Source organism: Camellia sinensis, chromosome 10 (assembly GCF_055761805.1).
Source record: "Camellia sinensis isolate YWXY chromosome 10, ASM5576180v1, whole genome shotgun sequence".
NCBI classification, from domain to species: domain Eukaryota; kingdom Viridiplantae; phylum Streptophyta; class Magnoliopsida; order Ericales; family Theaceae; genus Camellia; species Camellia sinensis.
The window spans coordinates 183,300,561-183,320,607 of record NC_138970.1 but is presented as its reverse complement, the minus strand read 5'-3'; the positions used below and the strand labels follow the sequence as shown (position 1 = coordinate 183,320,607).

The following is a 20,047-nucleotide window of genomic DNA, read 5'->3' as shown; positions in this document are numbered from 1 at the left end:
ATGAACCCATAATTTAACCTAAATGTATTTGTGTGGTAGAGATCAAATTCATGAAATGTGAAGTCCATGAGCAAAATGAATTTAAATGATTGATTTCTTTTTCTAGATAAATTTTGGTTTGATAAGGGTGGATTTGTAATATAATTGTTGTTTGCCTAAAGTCATAATAAGCAAAGGTCAAAGTTTAAACTCGTGTTACCCATGGCTTCATAAATTTATATTAAGCTGGAATTTTGAGTCAAGGGGGCTTAGTCCATGAGTGGTCACACTATTTTCTCAACCTGCACAGACCGATGCCAACCCTTACATTTATAGAAATCATTCTCCATTGCTTCCACTTGAGTAGACTATTTTATCCGGACCAAAATACAAAATGCTTTATACAAAATTGTAATGCACTAATGCAAAATGGTGTGTGCTAGCAATTATAAACTTTTGTCAAGGGATGGTTTTCACTTGTATTTAGAGTTAACTTCTCAATCTGTTATATATATGTAAGTTAACAGCCAACAAATTCGGACAAACTCAACTTGAAGCAGCTGATCCTCTAAACAAAACAGAAGTTTTGTGTCTTTTTTCTTTACCATAAATAAACATACATACAAATTTATATATACAAAGAAGCACGTCTCTCTTCTATGTTTCTTTTTACACGCTCTAAAGCTTATTAGAACTACTCTCCCAGACAACATTACCTGTACCTGAAAATGTTCAGCCAAGCGTTTAACAATTTCCCAAGTGAACCAACAGATCATTCTCATTTCTGCCTAATTAAGATTCCGACTGAACTTTTGATTGCTCAAGTTTCTCAATTAAAGCCTTCTTTTGCTCCTCTGGCAGAGCATTGAACATGAAAACAGACTTGTCTCCAATATCGTCCTGGAAAGTAAGCAACAGAATATCAGAAATGCCATAGATATCTTACATGAAATACAAAGATATTAGCTAGACAGAAGATTATTCCTCGAATTCAATGAATGAAAAAGGTCTACCTTAATAGGCTGAGTGAACTTCCTCCCTGCAAAAATCACGAAAAGTGCCATCCACATACCCAGTAGAGTTACTTTTACTCCATCATCCATCAAACCAGTCTGTGGATTCCAAATGAAGCTCATAAGGGTCTAGATGAAGAATTTTCAATCCAGGAATAGAAGTCTATTGCATAATACATCAACCAAAGAGCAGAGTTCTGAAGTAAAACTACAAAAGGTTTTCATGAAGCTCGTTTTTGACATAGCAACCAAATGCATTTATAGGAGTTCTGAAAGTCCAATAGTTTGATAATCTCAATGTCTAGTGAAAGAATTGCATGATGACAACAATCCATTTTAATATTTTTACGGGCAGTTTCCTTATCTTCCAGCTAGTGCTTCAAAATAAAAAACATACATGCCTTGACATTGCCATTTGGTCTGAAAGAGACATCTGATTGTTAGGATTTCCTCTAATAGATCAGTCAAATTTTACCAAACTTTTCATTCTAAACCTTAGGTATAGAACTTCCAGTTTTGTAACATAAACTACCCACAGAGGAGTTGTTAATTGATAAAATTAAAGAGCGTTAAAAGGGGCTTTGAATAGTTGAAATATTTAAGAAGAGTACCAGGTGCCCAAGAAGAACTGAGGGAATGACAAAAGTCAGGATACCAGCTTCCAACTTTCCATAGCAGAGGCCTGTTTCAAGAATACCAGTAACCACATGTAAGGATTCCCACATGAAATTGTGAGGGTTTCTTAATAAAAAATATATGACACAACAGGATTTCCTGATTCATTTATAAACAGCATCTCCGATAAGAAAGGAATGTTGAATAAATAGGGTTTTATAAGATACCTCCTCGACAGATTACAAAACAAAAGTATGGTTGTGCTACTGGTTTGATGGATCCTCTTGTGGCACAAAGATTGAAAAATGATGGATGATGGAGTAATCAACAAGGATTTGACAAGATCTTCGATTCTCCAACAACAATCAACAAGGATTTAACAAAATCTTCCTATTTTTTAACTCACCATCTTAACTAGATAAAACTAAGACCTACATTTGGAGGAATTCCTGCCCAATTAAACATTCTCCTACAATCAATGGCTAACCGTGTCTTCACAAATGGTTAAATTATACATACGTGTGTGTATATACACAATACACACATCATGTTCACACAAATTCCCCACATACCACATCTAGTTCATATATAAGGTATTACTGCCTTCTTCCATTGTTCTATATAGTATTTTGTTTTGGTAAGTTTTCTAGGTAGTATTTGTCCTAAAACATGAATAAAGGACATATCCATCCTAAAGCTACCGGCAGTTATTAGGTTCAGTAAACGGAATTCCTTCTAACCACAAAGAGATGAAGGAAACATCTTAGTTATCTTCTCATGAACTTGTTTTGTAAAATTTTGATGGAGACAAGTATAAGATTTCTACATTCCATACATCATCTTCGCAACTATGGCCATCAAAATTTATACCAAATCAAATTTTATGGAATAATTCCTTTACTAGGGCCAATAGCTCATAGGATTAGAGCACATGGAAAATCCCTCCTTGCACACAATTGTTCCAAAAGGGAAGGAGTAGAAAAATCATGATTGGCATAGCAGAACAAAAACTACGGAACTTGGGTGTGGATCTTTTGTCGAAATGGAATGGCACGGGTTTTTCATCCAAATATAACATTACAGGGAATGAGTGTGAATATGCATATCAAAATATCTAAGTGGAAAGTGGAAAGTAGTGATTCATTCATTCATGACTGAACCATGAAAGAAAGAAAGAAAGAAAGAAAGAAAGAAGGAAGCATTAAACATGTTTGAAAATTGTACCTTCCTTGAGGACAAGTCCGGTGAGGGATGCAAAGAGTGGACCAACAAACCAGACAGCGGTTGGGTTGTCAATAACATATTGTATTAAGTTATGACCAGTGGGTTGAGCAAGGCTGAGATAGGTTGCCAAGGATCCTAAAACACCAAGTGCCCACAATGCTTGAAGAGTGCGCTTAATCTCAGTGACATAGATGTGAATCAACAACAATGATAGACCTAACCCAGTAGCTCCAAGGGCATAAAAGAAATCAAGATTCTGCTTTATTAAATCAGTGAATGACATGTTATCGGGAAGAAAAGCTGTAGAAGCAGCAATAACAAAAGATGCAGCAGCAGTCACTAGCCCTGATCTGTATGAAATCACCTGTTGGATTGCAGCAAGACAGACAGAGACAGACAGACAAGTATCACCAACCAACCACAATTCTTCTAAAATATAACCCCTTTCTTCTTTCTTACTTATATATATATATATATATATATATTTTTTATTTTTGTGTAATATATTTCTTAAGATGGATTGAATTCTAAAGTAGGTTTACATACAGGAAGAGACAGGGTTTTGAAGCTGGCACAAATTAAATACAAATTCTGTAATGACTGCAGCAAGTTAATTTTCTCATGGTATGACGATTGAATTGAAGGCACGTAATCATAACATACAATACAGCACATTTATCTTGTTGGCCATGTTTGATTCACAAGGACTAATAATGAGGTATTAATAATCCTATCAAATTAGCATAGTATTTACTGTCCAATTAGATTTATAGAATAAATTAATCCTACAAATTTGTTGAATTAATTATCATGAATTAATAATTCTAAACCAAAATATTAAAACAATCTTAGGATAATTGGCTATACCGATTAATAATCTCAATTTCATACTCTAATTCATCCAATCGAATATGCCTTTGGGTACTAAAATACGTACCTCACGAACATCAGAGGAATCGACAGTCCAAGGACCATAAAAACCTTGATACACACTAGTAGTGGTAGTAGTATCAGAGCTTTCTCCGGCGGCCTGGCACTTTATGGATTTATTTGCAATCGAAGAAGCCCCCCTACTATATGACCATGATGATAATGGAGACGGACCACCACTACCACAACTCTGAATTCGATTTAGCAGCGTCAGCGACACTGATCTAGGTTTACAATAACAACAACAAAAAGAAGAAGAAGAAGAAGAAAGCTTGTTGGGATTGGGAATCGGAGGAAGGAAGGAGAGAGGAGCAGCTGCAGCTGCAGACAACACTCGAGCGCCCATAGCGAAGCCTTTTTGGGAGAGGAGAGCAGAGAAGAGACTTCAGACCAAAATAGCTTAATAATTATAATTAATTATAAATTTACTAACAATTTTCATTTTATAGTAATAATTTTAATTTAATATAGCATCCGATCTGAATAATATCTCATCCGCTGCTTACCTTTTGTTTTTAATTTATTTTTTTGAATTTTCAAAATTTTTTGCTAGTAGATAAGGTAAGGTCCATCAATCCATACCACCACGAGAAAGGATTGTGTGGACGTCCTTTGTTCCCCACCAAAAATCGCAAATTAGATTTTGATTTAGATTTAGATTTTGATTTTCCTTTTCCTTTTCCTGTTTTTTGGGTAAGGTACTACTGCCCCATATAGGTAAATGGGAAGATAATTAAATTTTTAAAAATTACAAATAAAAAAATAATTATAAAATCATGAAATCTTTAAATAATTTGACAAAATTATCCATTTCATTTAAAAATAACTAACTCTTCTAACTTCCTTTTCCTCCTCTGTCTCTCACCATCTCCACCGCTTTTCTACCCATCCCAACACTCCTCCACTTCTTTCCTACTAAATTCGTTTATTTTATTTAATAGAATTATACTATTTATTTTATTAATCATTTACTGGACGATAAAGCTTCGCTAAGATGTCCATAGAATTGTAAAATTGTTTTGAAAATTAAAAAAAAACGTAATGTTAGATAATATAAAAAAAAAAAAAAAAAATTATGAAATACTATATGAAGATTTTTTTTTTTTTTTTTTTAATCTTTTAATTAGTGTATGATGTTTTATTATAGGTGCAATTCAATGGTGAAGAATTTTCATGAAATATTTTATGATATTTTTTTTATCATCTCTAACATTACTCACAGTAATATGGTTACTTATTGAGCCAACAAAAAAAAATTATTAAATTTTAAAAATTTGTTCAAATTTAACTTAATTACACAAATTAAAGCCAAGCCATAGAAGACGAAATAGAAAGTACATATCATAATCAACGTAGGGTGGAGTGTTTCACTTGAATTTGAATACAACTGTAGTGATGCTCAAATTCAACGAAGAAACTCTGCACATGGTGTCTCAGGCCACCACTCACTTTCCTTCATAATTGAACAAAATAGTCAGGCTCAAAGCAATTCTTCGAATTGCCTTCATAGGTAAACTTATTTATCTATTCTATACCCAACCAACCTCCTCTGGCACTACTTCGACAGCTTGACCAGCTTGGACTGGTATACTACTCCTTTTACCGTGTGTTCACACTACTTTACCTCATTTGTAAACTTTCATGAACTTTTTATTTTATTTTGATGTGAATGGGAAATGAATCTTATATATAATAGATGAAAACTTATATAAAATAATAATGTGTTTGTGATATTCCTAAATAATATTTGTGAGTAATGTGTGATCCTAAATCATCTCACATAAACAAGGATTCGAGTTGCAACAATCCAACACTCACAACAAGCAACTTCATTTATATAGAAAGCAAAACTACTATTTTGGCGACCATGCCCGATACTTGAAAAAGATGAGAGAACAAACTCAAAATAACCTCAACCACTTTACATATATCTCAATCCTATATATATATATATATATCATTGCACAAATTCCAACATATTCTATTATTTGAGTTCAGAGAGCCACAAAAAACACTCAAAAGTGCAGAACCTCTTGTTCTTGTGCCTCAGTGTCTTCATTGTCTCAAATTTTTCATAGCAATTGAAATACAACTCAAGAAAAAATTCAAGTAATCGTTCATGCCAATACATAATAATGAAGTACTTGGACAGCAAACTCACTTTGAAATAACCAGGTGAAAGAAATAAAAATCCCTCATGCTCAAAATCTTGAAATACTACTTACTAGGTGCCACTGCCAGTACCAAAATGTTTCCCATGATTGAGAAGATCAGCACTGGATGAACTTTGGAACTGCGACGAAAAACTCAGAAACTCATCTGATTCTGAGGTAATCGAGGGCATCAATGGTGCTGTACTTGTCATCGTTGAAGACTGTGAAACAAAGTGCTGTTGTTGTTGATTATAGAGAGCTGACGTGAAGTAAGGGAAATCAGCATCATTGCTAGAAAGAAGTTGTGCATATTGATCAAGGTCTGGATAAGCTTCTTGTGATGACATTGACATCACAGGAAGAGGAAGAGGATGATGATGATGATGATGAGGAGCTGGATTAGGAATGCTCTCATGAAAGGCGGTCGAGTCTCCATGACTCATGAAGAAGCCATAACCAGTTTTTGCTTGAACTCTTTCAGGAAAATTGAGCTTGGCTTTGGTGCCTTTGAATCTCAGAGCAGCTTCATCGTATGCAAGGGCTGCATCCTCCGCAGTGTCAAAGGTGCCAAGCCAAACTCGGGCTGCTTTCTTTGGATCACGTATTTCGGCTGCCCATTTGCCCCAAGGTCTTTGTCTCACTCCTCTGTAATGTCTTCTCCTTATATTTCCTTCACAAAAATCATTTAGCCACGGGTTCAGCATTGCTAGCATGCATGCATGACAAGTGAGAATCTCATGACACGCTTTTGGATATGTACCTGGTTTTGCAGCCTGGCTAAATGGTTGCCATGGTTAGATTTGTTGCTTGTACTCCATTTTAACTTTCATATTTTGAAACAAATTCACTATATTTGCCGTGGAAGCAACATTTTGAGTTTTTACATTATCATGTTTTGGAAAAGATTAGAGAAAATTGTATTATACTTTCTAAATATGAGTCATATATAAATAGTTGATGACAATAAGAAATGCTGATATAAGCAGCTTAATGCGATAATAATAATTATGTACAAACCCATAATAATATCGAAGTAAGAATTTAAAAAGCCGGTGTGTATATTATGTGGGCAATTTATGACATAATAATTCCATAAACTCACGTACCAAAATTTAAAGGATAATATTTGAAGTGCTGCTGGCTATATAAGACATAATAGGTATTGAAATGTAGAAATGAAAGGACAAAGTAGTAAATTTGCTGGCTGCACCAGACAGAATATTTAAGTGGCATGCATAATAACAAAAGTTAAATCCTATAATGTCATGCACATTCAATAGTCGATTATCTCATTTGAAAAATTGAAAGTTGTTCACATACTTTCAAAGTGAAATAATAAAAAATAAATATAAAGTTAGAGTCCAATTTTGCTATGAAAAGTTCAATTATTTCAGCAATGTGGAAAAAAAAACTAAGGCAAACCTCAATACTGATGATTAGAAATTATTGTATTGAAAGATGGTATTCAGTGTCTAAATTGACACAGCTTATTCTTGATAGGGAATTTGGGAGCTCACAAGCGCACAACAATATCGGCATAATCCATTTAAAAATGTTTTGAAACTCTAATTTTTAATCTCTAAAGCCAGCTCTAATGAGTTAGCAGTGGGCCCCACCCACTGTGATGTGATGTTTTGATTTTAGTTTGCTTTTTATTTTTTTATTTTTTTTCTCCTTGCCATGTTATTAGTACTCCATTAGAGCACCAAAATTAGTGCTCTGAATCATTGTTGTAATCCATTAGGGAGAAACTTTAGAGTTCAAAAACGTCACATCAAGGCCCAACATACATTATTTGGATCTCATATCTATTTTAAAACTTAAGCCTATAAGTGAAAGTGGAAAACCCATCTAATATATATTAAGACTATCTTTTACTCTTTATCCGATGTGGGATTCTACCTTCACACATGCTCCAACAATCTCTCCTTTATGTGTGAACCAAACATTGAGCCATACCCTCTATCGAGTCTAATCTATCATCAACAAGTTCATTGTAGATCATTACACACTCTCCCTTAATCTTGATCTATAACTCTAACGTAAAGTCTAACTTGGGCCACCAGCACACACTCCATGGTGAGCCACCATACTCTATTTGAGAACTACCTTGTGGTGGTCCAACCTTGTCACGTGTACTATGAATACATCGATACTCCAGAAGAGTCCACCAAGAGTCAACACAAGCCCACACCCACCTACATCGATGCTCCAGAAGAGTTCACCCACAGATCGTCTGCCATTGACTTTGATACTAGTAAGTTGTTAGGGAATTAAGGAGCCCATAAGCGCATAACAATACCGGCTCAATCCATTAGAGAGAAACTCTAGAATCCACAAACGCCATATTAAGGCCCAATATATATTATTTCAAACTTATACTAACTTAAAAGTTTAATTCTATAAGTAGAGAACCCATCTAATGTATATTAAAACTCATCTATTTTACTCTTTATCCGATGTGAGATTTTACTTTCACACATGCTTCAACAATTCTAATTAATCTGAAGGCAATCTTGAAAAGGATGAGGATTGATGGTTGCATTTGTTGAAAATTTAAGGACAAAGTGATCAGATATCATTAGGGATGGATTACTATGAACAGTGAAATTTTGCATAGCACCAGTCAATGGAGTAATAGAAGCCACCTTAGGACTGAGAAAGATTTGTAAGAGCAATGCATGCATGCATTGTGTTGTTAATGCATAACTGACAGTTTTTATTTTTTATTTTTGTTACAACCTTGAAAATAATAATATGTTAGTCACTGTGGTAGTGGTGGTGACTGACAATTTGAATAAAGTAGTAGTGGCAGCGGCAATAATAGAATGATAAATATTTAGTTACAAACGGTTAGTAATTGTATAGAGTAATAGAATTAGACCTAAAAAACACATGGATTAGAGGTGATAAATATCAAATTGTGTGATTATAATCGAAAAAATAAAGGTAACACCCATGTTAAAACATCCCTTTTCCCCTCATTTCTTTGGCATATTAAAAACATGACTAAAACTAGGGACTTCTAGTTTTTGGTCGGTGAGAAGATTGACATTGGACCAAAAGTTACATGTATATAAATATATGAAAGAGAATTGCCACCTATTAGACAGAAACATGTGTCTCTTTGTTGGAATTTGGATAAACAACAAGAAGCATGTCTAAAAAAAGACATGATTCACACCACCATTTCTCCATGAGAGAGAGATTGTGGAAAGCAACATACAATGAACTTGGCTAAAGCTCGAAACACAAGGGAGATGAATTGTTTATGATAAAAAAATTGAATATGCATTTGCCCCCATTGCTTTTGTACATAACACGGAAGATAAAGTTACTAAATAAATATTAAATTGTTGATCATCAAGTTTTTTAAAGGTTGGGCACTGATTGAGAGAGTTTTAGCTTATAGAAGTTTAAATGGAGTTCTATACCTATGACATTGAAAAAAAATAAAAAATAAATAAATAAATAGATCAAAACTTCCCATTATAAGTGGATTTCACCCATTAAAACTCTCTTTTTAGAATTTTAAAGCATTTATCTTAAAAGTTTAAGAGTGATGAGATTCGAATACAAATAACTTTATTATTTATATCTTCGACCCGTTGCCACACCCTCTTTCATAAGTGGATCAAACATGACACACATTTAATCTAATATTATGTTAAATTATTAATTATCATTAATTATCAATTGGGTAAATTATACTAACAGTTTCTATAGTTTGAGGCTCGTGTCACTTTAGTCTTTGACTTTCCAATTGTGACACATTTGACCATGAATTTTAAATTTTGTTTCAAATATAAGGACAATTGAAGATACTATTGCTCAATTTGAAGGGTAAAGTCGTCAATTCAATAAAATATAAACTAATTTGACAGAAATAAATGACAAAAATATTTTTGAAATTTTCAAAATATTTTCTACCCACCAAAGATAAAATTATATAAAATTGATAAATCTTTTTGACATTTATTTATTTTTTATTTTTGCCAAATTAACTTTTATTTTGTGTTTGGATGATATTCATGTAATGAGTGGTTGTCAGGCTTTTAAAGTGTAATTGATATATTTAATATATGAAATGTTAATAGTTTTGGATTTTTTAATTTAATAGTTTTGGATTTTTTAATTTAATAGATTGGTTTAATAATGATATTAAAATTGTCACCATATTTGACTTTTAGAAAAATAGAAACTAATTTAATGAAAATAAAAATAACCACCCATTATATGATCATCATCCAAATACATAATAAAAATTAATTTGGTAAAAAAAAAAAAATAAATGTCTAAAATATTTATCAATTTTACATAATTTTATTATTAGTTGGTAGAAATAATTTTTAAAAATTTAAAAATATTTTTTTGACATTTATTTTTGTCAAATTAATTTATATTTAATTAAATTGACGATTTTACCCTTAGAATTGAGCAATTGTGTTTTTAATTGTCTTTATTTGGAACAAGATTTAAAATTCAGGAACAAATGTGTCATAATTGAAAAGGTAGGAACCAAAGTGATATAAGGCCCAAATTATAGGAACTGTTAGTATAATTTGTCCTTATTAATTTATTCAAAAATGTAAACTATTAGAGAAAAGAAATAACTTTATTAATTACCGTCTTCAGAATAAGGAAAAAAACAGAAGAAAAAAAAAAAGAAAAAGAAAGAAAAAGAAAAAGAAAAAGAGAAGATCTGAACAAAAGTCATATATGCACAGAAGAAAGTCCCGAGATAGAGTTAGATCTCACCCCCACTTTTCACAATTCAGTAATAGAAGAAAGTAAGTCCGAAGATCGAGTTAGATCACCCCAACTTCTGACAATTTGAGTTCTACAAGAAACAGATTTACTCGCTTCACTCTAGAATATGAGCTACTATCTCTTCGATAACTGGACAAAAATTAGTAATTGGGTTTGACTTGGACGCTAATGAGTCCAAAATGAGAACTCAAAACTTAGCTCTACAACATATGATTAAAACTTCATATGCAAGTTGCAACACTGCTCACATCCATTTAAACTCAAAAATATGCTGCTATCTGGAACTGTTTTGGCTAGTCCGCATCTCCAAATGAACAACGTTGAATCTTAGGCTTGGACAGTATGAATCTCCAAATGACAGGCACCACGCAAGTGCCACTTGAGATTTACCTTCTTTTTTTTTTTTTTATTGTTTCAGTCATTTACATTGTGTTTGATTGAGAAATTTGAAAGGAATTTAAAAAAAAAAAGAAAAAATATGTAAAATTAAGTGAAATATAAGTATATTTTATTCACATTTTATTTACATTTTCTCTTTTCTTTTTCAAATTTTTTTCTAAATCTTCCAACCAAATAGAATCGGACTAGCCAAACCAATTCTAGACATCCTCAATACATATATATATATATATTAAGAAGAGATTTTTAGATGTAATAATGCATGAAACATTATTTGAGATAGAAAAATTTTAAACTGGACACAACTCTCTCTCACATGGGATGTGAGACATTGGTATCCGATTCTGTTATTAGATTTAGATTATGTGCACATAAAAGAAAGTGTTTGAGAGGTAGCTATGCCGAGGTAGTACCTTGATCTTGAGACGTCGGGTCATGCCCTTGTCTCATGGCAGACTCCGTGACAACCGATGCACCTGAGTCCGATTGCACCCCTACAGCTGAGTTATCTTCATGACTGGTTCCGATGATACGAGTGAGACCCGAAACCATTGTGGGAGTGTCTTTCTCACCAAGAACGGATGCGTAAGAAGGAGGGAAGACATGCTGATGTTGGTCATCCTCTTCTTTCTCCTTCTGTGCTTCCATAGGAAGTGGCCTCTTTCCATGCCTTCGATCCACCTTTATTTGATGTTTTTAATAGTGATTAATTTGCATTCAAGCTCAGAACTTATGCTTAAAATTATTGCACTTGCTATCTCTGCTTAGATCATATGGAACCTGGAAGGAGCTAAGTAGATCTTGTGTCTCACTCAGTCAGTGTGGTGTGGTTAAGATCAAGATAAGTTGCAAGGATCGTGCCAACGCGATGATGTTGTGGCTGTGTTTGAAAAGCAGTGAGGAGTAAGAGAGAGAGAGAGAGAGAGAGAGAGAGAAGAACAAGCAGAAGAAGTAGGGTTTTATTGGTGATTGTTTGAGTTTATCTTCATTTTGAGTTAATTACACCATATTCCCTGTGTAATAAAAAAATTATAATTAATCCCATAATTTTTATATAATTACACCAACACCCCTCCACTTTAATGCAGTTAATATATATACAAACTTACCTAAATTCATAACTCTCAGATTGCTTTGGGGGATGGGAGTAGAGCTCACTTTTGGTTGGATAAGTGGATTGACATTGTATGTTTTAAGGAGGAATTCCCTAAACTCTTCTCTCTATCTGATGATAAGCATGGGATGGTAAGGGTGTTTTTTGAGAATATGAGTGCAGCTAATGATTAGAATTTAGAGTATAGAAGAAATCTGTTGGCTTGAGAGGAGAAGGAAGTCTATAGATTAATCTGTTTGCTTAGGTGTGCACCAGCTCTTTGCATTGACAAACCAGATGCATTGAAGTGGATAGCAGATTCATCTGGACTGTTTAGTGTAGCATCAGCTTATAAATGAAGTGAATCTCTTCTTGGTCCTGTTTTGACAATGGCAAGCTCTATTTGGAATAATTTTGCTCCTCCCAAAGAGCAATTTTTTGGGTGGTTGGCGTGGGTTGGTAAGGTGAAAACTTCTTGTTTTTTTCATAGAATTGGTATGCTTGATGGGAGTGTTGATTTGGAATGTGTTTTCTATCATGAGGATGTTGAAACTGTGGAGCATATTCTTCTTTTATGTCCTTTTGTTTGGAGGCCGTGGTCAAACATTGCAAGATGGTGGGGTTTTCAATGGGTCTTGCCAGGTTTTGTAGATGGGCTACTGTAGTGGTGGTATGGTTACAGAATGTCAAAATTGGAGAAGAAAATCTAGATGGTCATCCCTTTGGCAACTCTTTGGTCTACATAGAGGCATAGAAACAAGTGTGTTTTTAATGAATCTCAACCAGACTTTGAAGCTTTATGCAACATTGTAAAAGTTAGAGTAGCTTTGTGGGTCAAGGCTTCACCATTACATGTGGCAGTTTCTGTGACTGATTTGGTATACAATCTGCAGCAGGTTAAGTTTTGTCTCAAGAATAGTGGTTTAGTGCGTTTTTGTGTTGAGAGTTTATCTGATTGAGTTTATTTGTTTTGTATCAGAAATGGTAGATAAGGTTGTATAAGGTCTAGTTTTTGAGGTATGATCTAGTTTACATTACAGATACAGTAGTTTCTATCTGTTCTGTTTCTGTGAGTATAGTGGTTTCAGTCCGTTATATTTTTGTGAATATCTGGACTACAAATAGATTGAGGTATTACTGTTTTTCTACTTATTGAATGGTGGCACATTGGTCTTGCTTTTGCTGGAGCATGCTATTGTTGATCTGTTCTATGCTAGATTGCTATGCTGTTCTGTGATGTTCTGTCTCCTTATTACTTGATTTGTTATGTTCAGTCTCCTTGTTACTTGATTTGTTATCTGTTTTTGTGAATATCTGGACTACAAAAGGGATTGAGGCAATGCTGATCTTGTGCTTCGGGAATGGTGGCACTTCTGCTAGTTGAGTGCTGCATCAAGAATGGTGGTTGAGTCAGCTGTTAGTTATGCTTTGTTGCTGGTCCTATTTTGTGGAGTTGCTAATGCTTTTGGTTCAGGTTCTATATGGAACTAATATGCTAGCTAAAGGTGGTTGATCTATTTTGTTGGACTGCTATGCTCAGTTGTGGACTTTTTTTTTTTTTTTTGTTAGTTGCTCACCAACTTAGAGGGTGCTAACAAATGATAGGATGAGCTTTTTAGTGGAAACATAATTGGGATGATTTAGCTCATCGTGATACTTTTGTACTTGCTTCTCTTTATTGATATTCTTTGTTTTGTACCTTGTATGTTGCTCTTCCATCAATAAAGTTTCTTTTTTTGCCGATCAAAATATATATATATATACACACATACAACAACAACATCAACAACCAAAAAAAAAAAAATTCAATTGCTAAAGCCTACTAACGAGTCATTTTATTTTCACACAACATTATTTTTCCCGTCCACATATTGACTACATTTGGATTAATTACAAAATGACTACTGAGGACATTAGTACACAACACATGGGTTTTTATTCGGTATTTTGTGTCTCACCTATGAATTTTCATTCAGTACGAAATTTCTAAACCAAAAATATATAAGTTTTGAAGTGTACGAAATGAGAAAAAATCATGTATGAAATCGAAGTGCCCCTTAGCAGGGGCGGAACCATGTATGGGGCAGGGGGTTACGTGCCCCCCTAACTTTTGAAAAATTATACTTATGCCTCTAACAAAAAAAAAAAAAAAAAAATTCAATTTAATCCTTTTAAATAATGTTTTGAAATTTTATGTCACTATTTTCATTATTCTTTTTTTAAATTTTTTTTTATATTTAATTTGTCACTTTAAATATTTAATCATGCAAAATTAAATTCTTATAAATTTTATTTTAGATAAATGTTATATGTTATCAATTGAGAGGGAGATTAATGATATGGAATTGGGCCGGACAGATTTGGGCTGGACAAGATTGGGCCGAGGTAGCGCGGTCCTGTGCTGAAAGGATTTGCTCGGTTAAGGCAAGGCGTGGTTGGACCGAGCTACATAGCTGCATGGTATAGAGGCCAGTCAAGTGAGATGTCCGGCGCCAGGAAAGGCCTGGTTGGATTGGGGTTCACGAGTTAGCTCGGCAGGAAAGCCGACGGCAAACCAACATGAGCTGTCCCGAGTTCGGCTCTGCCGGGATGCAGCCGAGCTCGGTCCTCATTAAGCACGGCGAGCGGAGCGCTCTTGCCAGTTGCATAGCACGGCCGTTGATAGCCGAGAAGATGCAGCCCGGCTGCCGAGCTCCCAGTAGAGTGGGCTGGCAGTTTGGTTAGGTGGTGTTCAGCAAGATTTGTGCTGACAGATGGGATAGCAACACCACGTGTCGAGAGACGGATGAGAGTAGATTTGGGGCGCAGAAGGTATATAAGCGAGTCTGCGCCCCCCATGCTGGACGGATGATTTTTGGTGAGACATACACTAAACACAATTCTCTCCCTTCTCTCTATCTATCCCCTGGTGTGTGTTCTAACTTGACCGTCAGAGGGGTTTTTCGGCCACACACCGCTGGATAGCTCACCGCCTTTGTGTGCGCAGGTGATCGGATAGAAACGGAGCTTGGAAGAAGGGAGTAAGGGCTTGCCTAAATATTTGCTCCCCGTACAATTGGCGCCGTCTGTGGGAACTTTGCAGATAAAACCTTGTTTTCCACGCTCATCTGATCGCCATCCATGGCAAACAACGATGAGTTTCCGTTGTCCGCCATCGACGGAGTTACTCCGGAGTCAGGCAGACGGAGAGAGGGGCATCCCGACATCCTTTCGATGGCGAACCTGGAGACATTCCCAGGAGAAGGGTCGGGAGACGTGCGAGATAAGCGCGGTAGGAGTCATGGTCATTCACGGAGTCCCGACGGTCATCGGCGACGGAGAGAATCGCACGCCAGACGTCTGGAACACAAGCTAAGAGACCAGGACGCCGTCATCTGGCGAATGGCGACGGAGATGGAGGAGCTAAAGCGGCATATTAAGGGGAAGAGTGTAGCTGGAGTGGGAGACAACAGTGAGCGCACCCAACCCTGCCATTCAAGCGGTCAGAGTCAGCGACGCACTTTGTCCATTTCTATTACCAGAAATTACAAGGTTGGTGATTCCGACGTGCATGCAGAGAAGTCTAGCGCGAAGATAGCACTTACCAGCCCTCACGTCCAGTGACGACGTCGAGGTACTCTTACTCCGCTCATTCAGAGGATTTGCGGGCGGTCTTAAAGGAGCGGGCTCGTCGGCGGGAAGCTCAGAGGATACCGGCGTTCCAGCGGTTATCCTACGGGGTTCACGCCAGCGAGGAGGTCGGAATGCCTCCACCCTGCCAAGCAGCGCCACTCCTAGTGGATTCAGATTTGGCAAGGTTGAGTGCCACCCCTTTCTCCTTGGAAATAGAAACAACACTTCTCCCGTCGGGCTTCCACCAGCCGAAGTTCACATTGTACGACGGGAAGACCGATTCCTACATGCATGTAAGTCATTTCCGACAGGTCATGGCCGGATATAGGCGGAATGATGCTCTTATGTGCCTCATCTTTCCGTCAAGTTTGGGCGAACTGGGCTTGAAGTGGTTTGAAAGGCTGCCGGAGGGGAGTATTGAGAGGTGGTATCAGCTGGTCGAAGCCTTTGTCACGCGCTTCAAAACCAACACCAAAACACCAAAAGAAGTTGATCACCTACTGAGTGTCAAGATGGAACCGAGCGACACATTGAAGGCGTACAACTCCAGATATTGGGAGACCTTCAACGAGATCTTGGATTGCCCGGTCAACCTTGCAATCACTCAATACAAGCGTGGTCTCCCGGTCGGGCATAGACTGCGGGGGTCGCTTACCATGCACCAACCGACGTCCATGGGCCAGCTCATGCAGCGCATCAATGAGCACATCCGAGTCGAGGATGATGCGTCAGCATCTACTGTGAAGGCCACTCCGGTAGCAACAAACAAGAAGACATCAGGCAAAGTGCACGCAGTTGGGCAAGAGTCCAGCCACTCAAGTGACCGAGCGGAGGAATCGGACTGTGGCTCGAATCGCAAAAACCGGGGTAGAGGATGTCGGAATGACTGGGATGACTACCCTCGAGATGACGTAGCGGAGGCAAACAGAAGGTTGAAGGCAAGGACTGGCATAACCACGGTCTTCAAGATTTCAATCTATCGCATACTTAGTGAAATCCGAGACGAGAAGTATGTCCGGTTTCCTGCTAAGTTAGGCGATGGACAAAAGAGCTACAATCCGCGGTATCGTTACACATTTCATCGGGAGTGAGGCCACCGGACTGAGGATTGTTTGCCTTTGAGGCAACACCTGGAAGAGCTAGTCGCGGCCGGACACCTAGACCTTTACATTGATGGGGACGTAAAGGCGAACCAGGCTTCGGTTGAGCCCAGGGGACAGGATGACCGAGATGCGCCACCACAAGGAGTTATTAATGTCATCCACGGCATCGTGGAACCGGAGCGTGTTTGCGAACTCCGTGGAATGATCAAAAAGGCAGAACATATGAGGGAGGTTTTTTCGGTACAGCCTGCCGTCAAAAGGGGGAAGACCGTAGAGAAAGATGTGATTAGTTTCACCTCAAGGGATCTAGAGCGTATTCAGATGCCGCACAACGATGCCTTAGTAGTAACACTCCACGTCAAGGAATTCGATGTCAAACGGATCTTGATCGATCAGGGAAGCTCGGTCGAGATCATGTATTACGACGCGCTCAAGCAGCTCAAGCTGCGGGAAACAGACTTGGCTCCGGCAACTTCGCCACTGGTTGGTTTCAACTCACAACCGGAGTGGCCTTTGGGAAAGATTATCCTACCGGTCAAAGCGGGATCCGTGGTCAAGCAAGTAGAGTTCTGGGTGTTACAAGTTCCTTCTACTTACAATCTAATCCTTGGAAGGGGATGGCTTCACGCCATGCAAGCCGTAGTGTCGACCTACCATCAGGTGATGAGATTCCCCTCGGCTATGGAGGTAATCGAGGAGATTTGGGAAGATCAAGGCATGTCCAAACAGTGCTTCGTGGCAGTGAACGGGAGCCGGGCTCCCAAAGGCTTCGTTCAAATGATAGAAGGACCGGAAGACCGGGGAGTTCTTGACGATGTGGGCACCAAGGCAGAGGACAAAGCTGTTAAGGAATTGGTGGAGGTGCGAGTTGATATGGAGCGGCCGGATAAGTTCTTTCTGCTCGGTTCCAGCCTCACGGCCCAAGAAAGGACCGAGATGGTTGAGTTTTTGATGACCAACATCGAAGTCTTCGCATGGTCGCCTTACGATATACCCAGCCTTGATCCAAGTTTTATCTGCCATCACCTCAATGTCTTTCCCGGAGCAAAGCCAGTCATTCAGCGAACAAGGAGATCGGCGCTGCATCACGCCGAGGTAGTTGCAGAGGAAGTGAAAAACTTGCTCGAGGCACGAGCAATTCAGGAAGTGCACTATCCTCGGTGGATTTCCAACACAGTAGTGGTGCCCAAGAAGAATGGGAAATGGCGAGTTTGTGTCGATTACAAGACAGTCAACCGAGCTTGTCCGAAGGATAGCTTCCCTTTGCCCCGTATTGACCAGCTTGTGTACTTGACGGCTGGACATAATCGGCTCAGCTTCTTGGATGCCTATCGCGGCTACCACCAGATTGCCATGCATGGGCCCGACCGAGAGATTACTTCCTTCACAACTCCAAGGGGACTCTTTTGCTACCGAGTCATGCCTTTTGGTTTGAAGAACGCCGGGGTAACTTTTCAGAGGATGGTGACCAAGATGTTTGCTCCTTTGCTTGGGCGGACAATGGAGGCCTACATTGATGATATGGTGGTTAAAAGCCGGCATGCAGGAGACCACTTATCCGACTTGGCCGAACCATTCTCAAAAAACACAAACTGCGCCTGAATGTGTCTAAGTGTGCCTTTGGCGTGGGATCCGGAAAATTTTTGGGGTTCCTAGTCACGAACCGAGGCATCGAAGCAAACCCCACTCAGATCAGTGCCGTGCAAGATTTGAAGCAGCCCAGCTCGACTAAGGACGTGCAGCATCTGGCCGGGATGGCCGCTGCGCTTAATCGATTCATAAGCCGGTCATCAGATCGCTGCCGTCCTTTCTTTCAGGCATTGAAATCAAAGTTCTTGTGGGACGAAGATTGTGACCGGGCTTTGGCTAAGCTCAAGGAGTATCTTTCCTCTCCGCCACTGTTGGTTACACTAAAGCCAGGCGAGGAACTCTATCTTTACCTTGCCGTCTCACAGCATGCCGTCAGTGCGGTGCTTGTCTGAGCTGAAGGAATTAAGCACCTCCCAAACTTCTACGTCAGTAAGACCTTGCTACCGGCAGAGTCGAGATACTTGCCGTTGGAAAAGCTTACGTTAGCATTGATGATGGCTTCAAGGAAGTTGGCGCACTATTTTCACGCCCATACCATCATCGTTCTGACTGAATTCCCCCTTAAGGCCTTGTTTGAACGGGCAGACTTCTCTGGCCGAATTCTCAAGTGGGCGGTCGAATTGGGTCAATTTGATATTAAGTTCCAACCGCGCACTGCTATAAAAGCCCAGACCTTGGCCGATTTCGTTGCGGAATTCTCACTTAGAACTCATTCGGTGTGCCCGGTCGACATTGCCGTGGCAGATGATGAGGTGAACGCAAGCATGACCGAGACACAACAACTTGGTAGGGTTGGCAACGCGGACTTTGCGTGTCCCTCCGGTACATCCTCAGTTTGTACAAATCCACCGCACGGTGATGCGATAACGGAATTGGGAATCACCGTCCAACCTGCTCTGTTCGGTACCGCATCACAAAGAGGGGAAGAAGTGAAAGCACTCAGCACAGAGCCTGCGGCCGGCATAATACCGTAACCTGGAGATTCGCCTACGGACTTGGGCATTGTAGATCAACTTGCCGAGTCCGGTGCCGAATCACCAAGGGGGGCTGAAGTGGAACCAGTCGGCACAGAACGTGCAGCCGAACAGCTGAACAACTGTGATCTCATCGACTTTCAAAACTCACAGGACCCTTCAGAATGTTGGAAGCTCTTTGTGGGGGAGATGTGGAAATTTTTCGTTGATGGAGCGTCGAACCGTCACGGTACCGGGCTAGGTATCGTTCTTATCTCGCCGGATGGCCTAACTATAGAACATTCTATCACCCTTGGCTTCCCAGCATCCAACAACGAGGCTGAGTATGAGGCACTTTTGGCCGGACTCAAGAACGCCCTTCAGATGAAGGCTTCCGAGCTAATGGTGTACAGTGACTCCCAACTTGTGGTTAACCAAGTCGCTAGGATTTATGAAGCAAAGGATGACAGAATGGCAAAGTACTAAGCTCTGGTCAGGAAACACATCAAGCAATTTCAGGCAATCAGAGTTCAATAGATTGGCCGAGAAGAAAACAGCCGAGTTGATGAGCTGGCCGGCCTTGCTTCAATGGTTGATTGTACATCTCCTAACC

The 20,047-nt window shown here is 38.7% G+C and overlaps 2 protein-coding genes across 3 annotated transcripts; both read right to left on the bottom strand.

The window, feature by feature from the left end:
- Positions 1–543: 543 nt before the first annotated feature.
- On the bottom strand, positions 544–5,017 carry LOC114257848 (integral membrane family protein). The gene is made up of 5 exons (XM_028197655.2): positions 3,769–5,017; positions 2,832–3,195; positions 1,604–1,674; positions 993–1,091; positions 544–879 (listed from the first exon to the last, which is right to left on the bottom strand). Exons 1-5 carry the CDS (start codon positions 4,105–4,107, stop codon positions 772–774), a joined length of 981 nt encoding a protein of 326 aa, XP_028053456.2. The 5' UTR covers positions 4,108–5,017; the 3' UTR covers positions 544–771.
- A 672-nt stretch (positions 5,018–5,689) lies between these two features.
- On the bottom strand, positions 5,690–12,072 carry LOC114257849 (ethylene-responsive transcription factor ERF113). 2 transcript variants are annotated; one of them, XM_028197656.2, is made up of 2 exons: positions 11,497–12,072; positions 5,690–6,584 (listed from the first exon to the last, which is right to left on the bottom strand). In XM_028197656.2, exons 1-2 carry the CDS (start codon positions 11,729–11,731, stop codon positions 5,986–5,988), a joined length of 834 nt encoding a protein of 277 aa, XP_028053457.1. In that variant the 5' UTR covers positions 11,732–12,072; the 3' UTR covers positions 5,690–5,985. The 2 variants fall into 2 exon arrangements, with proteins under 2 accessions (XP_028053457.1, XP_028053458.1); XM_028197657.2 differs by having other exon boundaries at positions 5,690–6,687; positions 11,497–12,022.
- Positions 12,073–20,047: the final 7,975 nt, after the last annotated feature.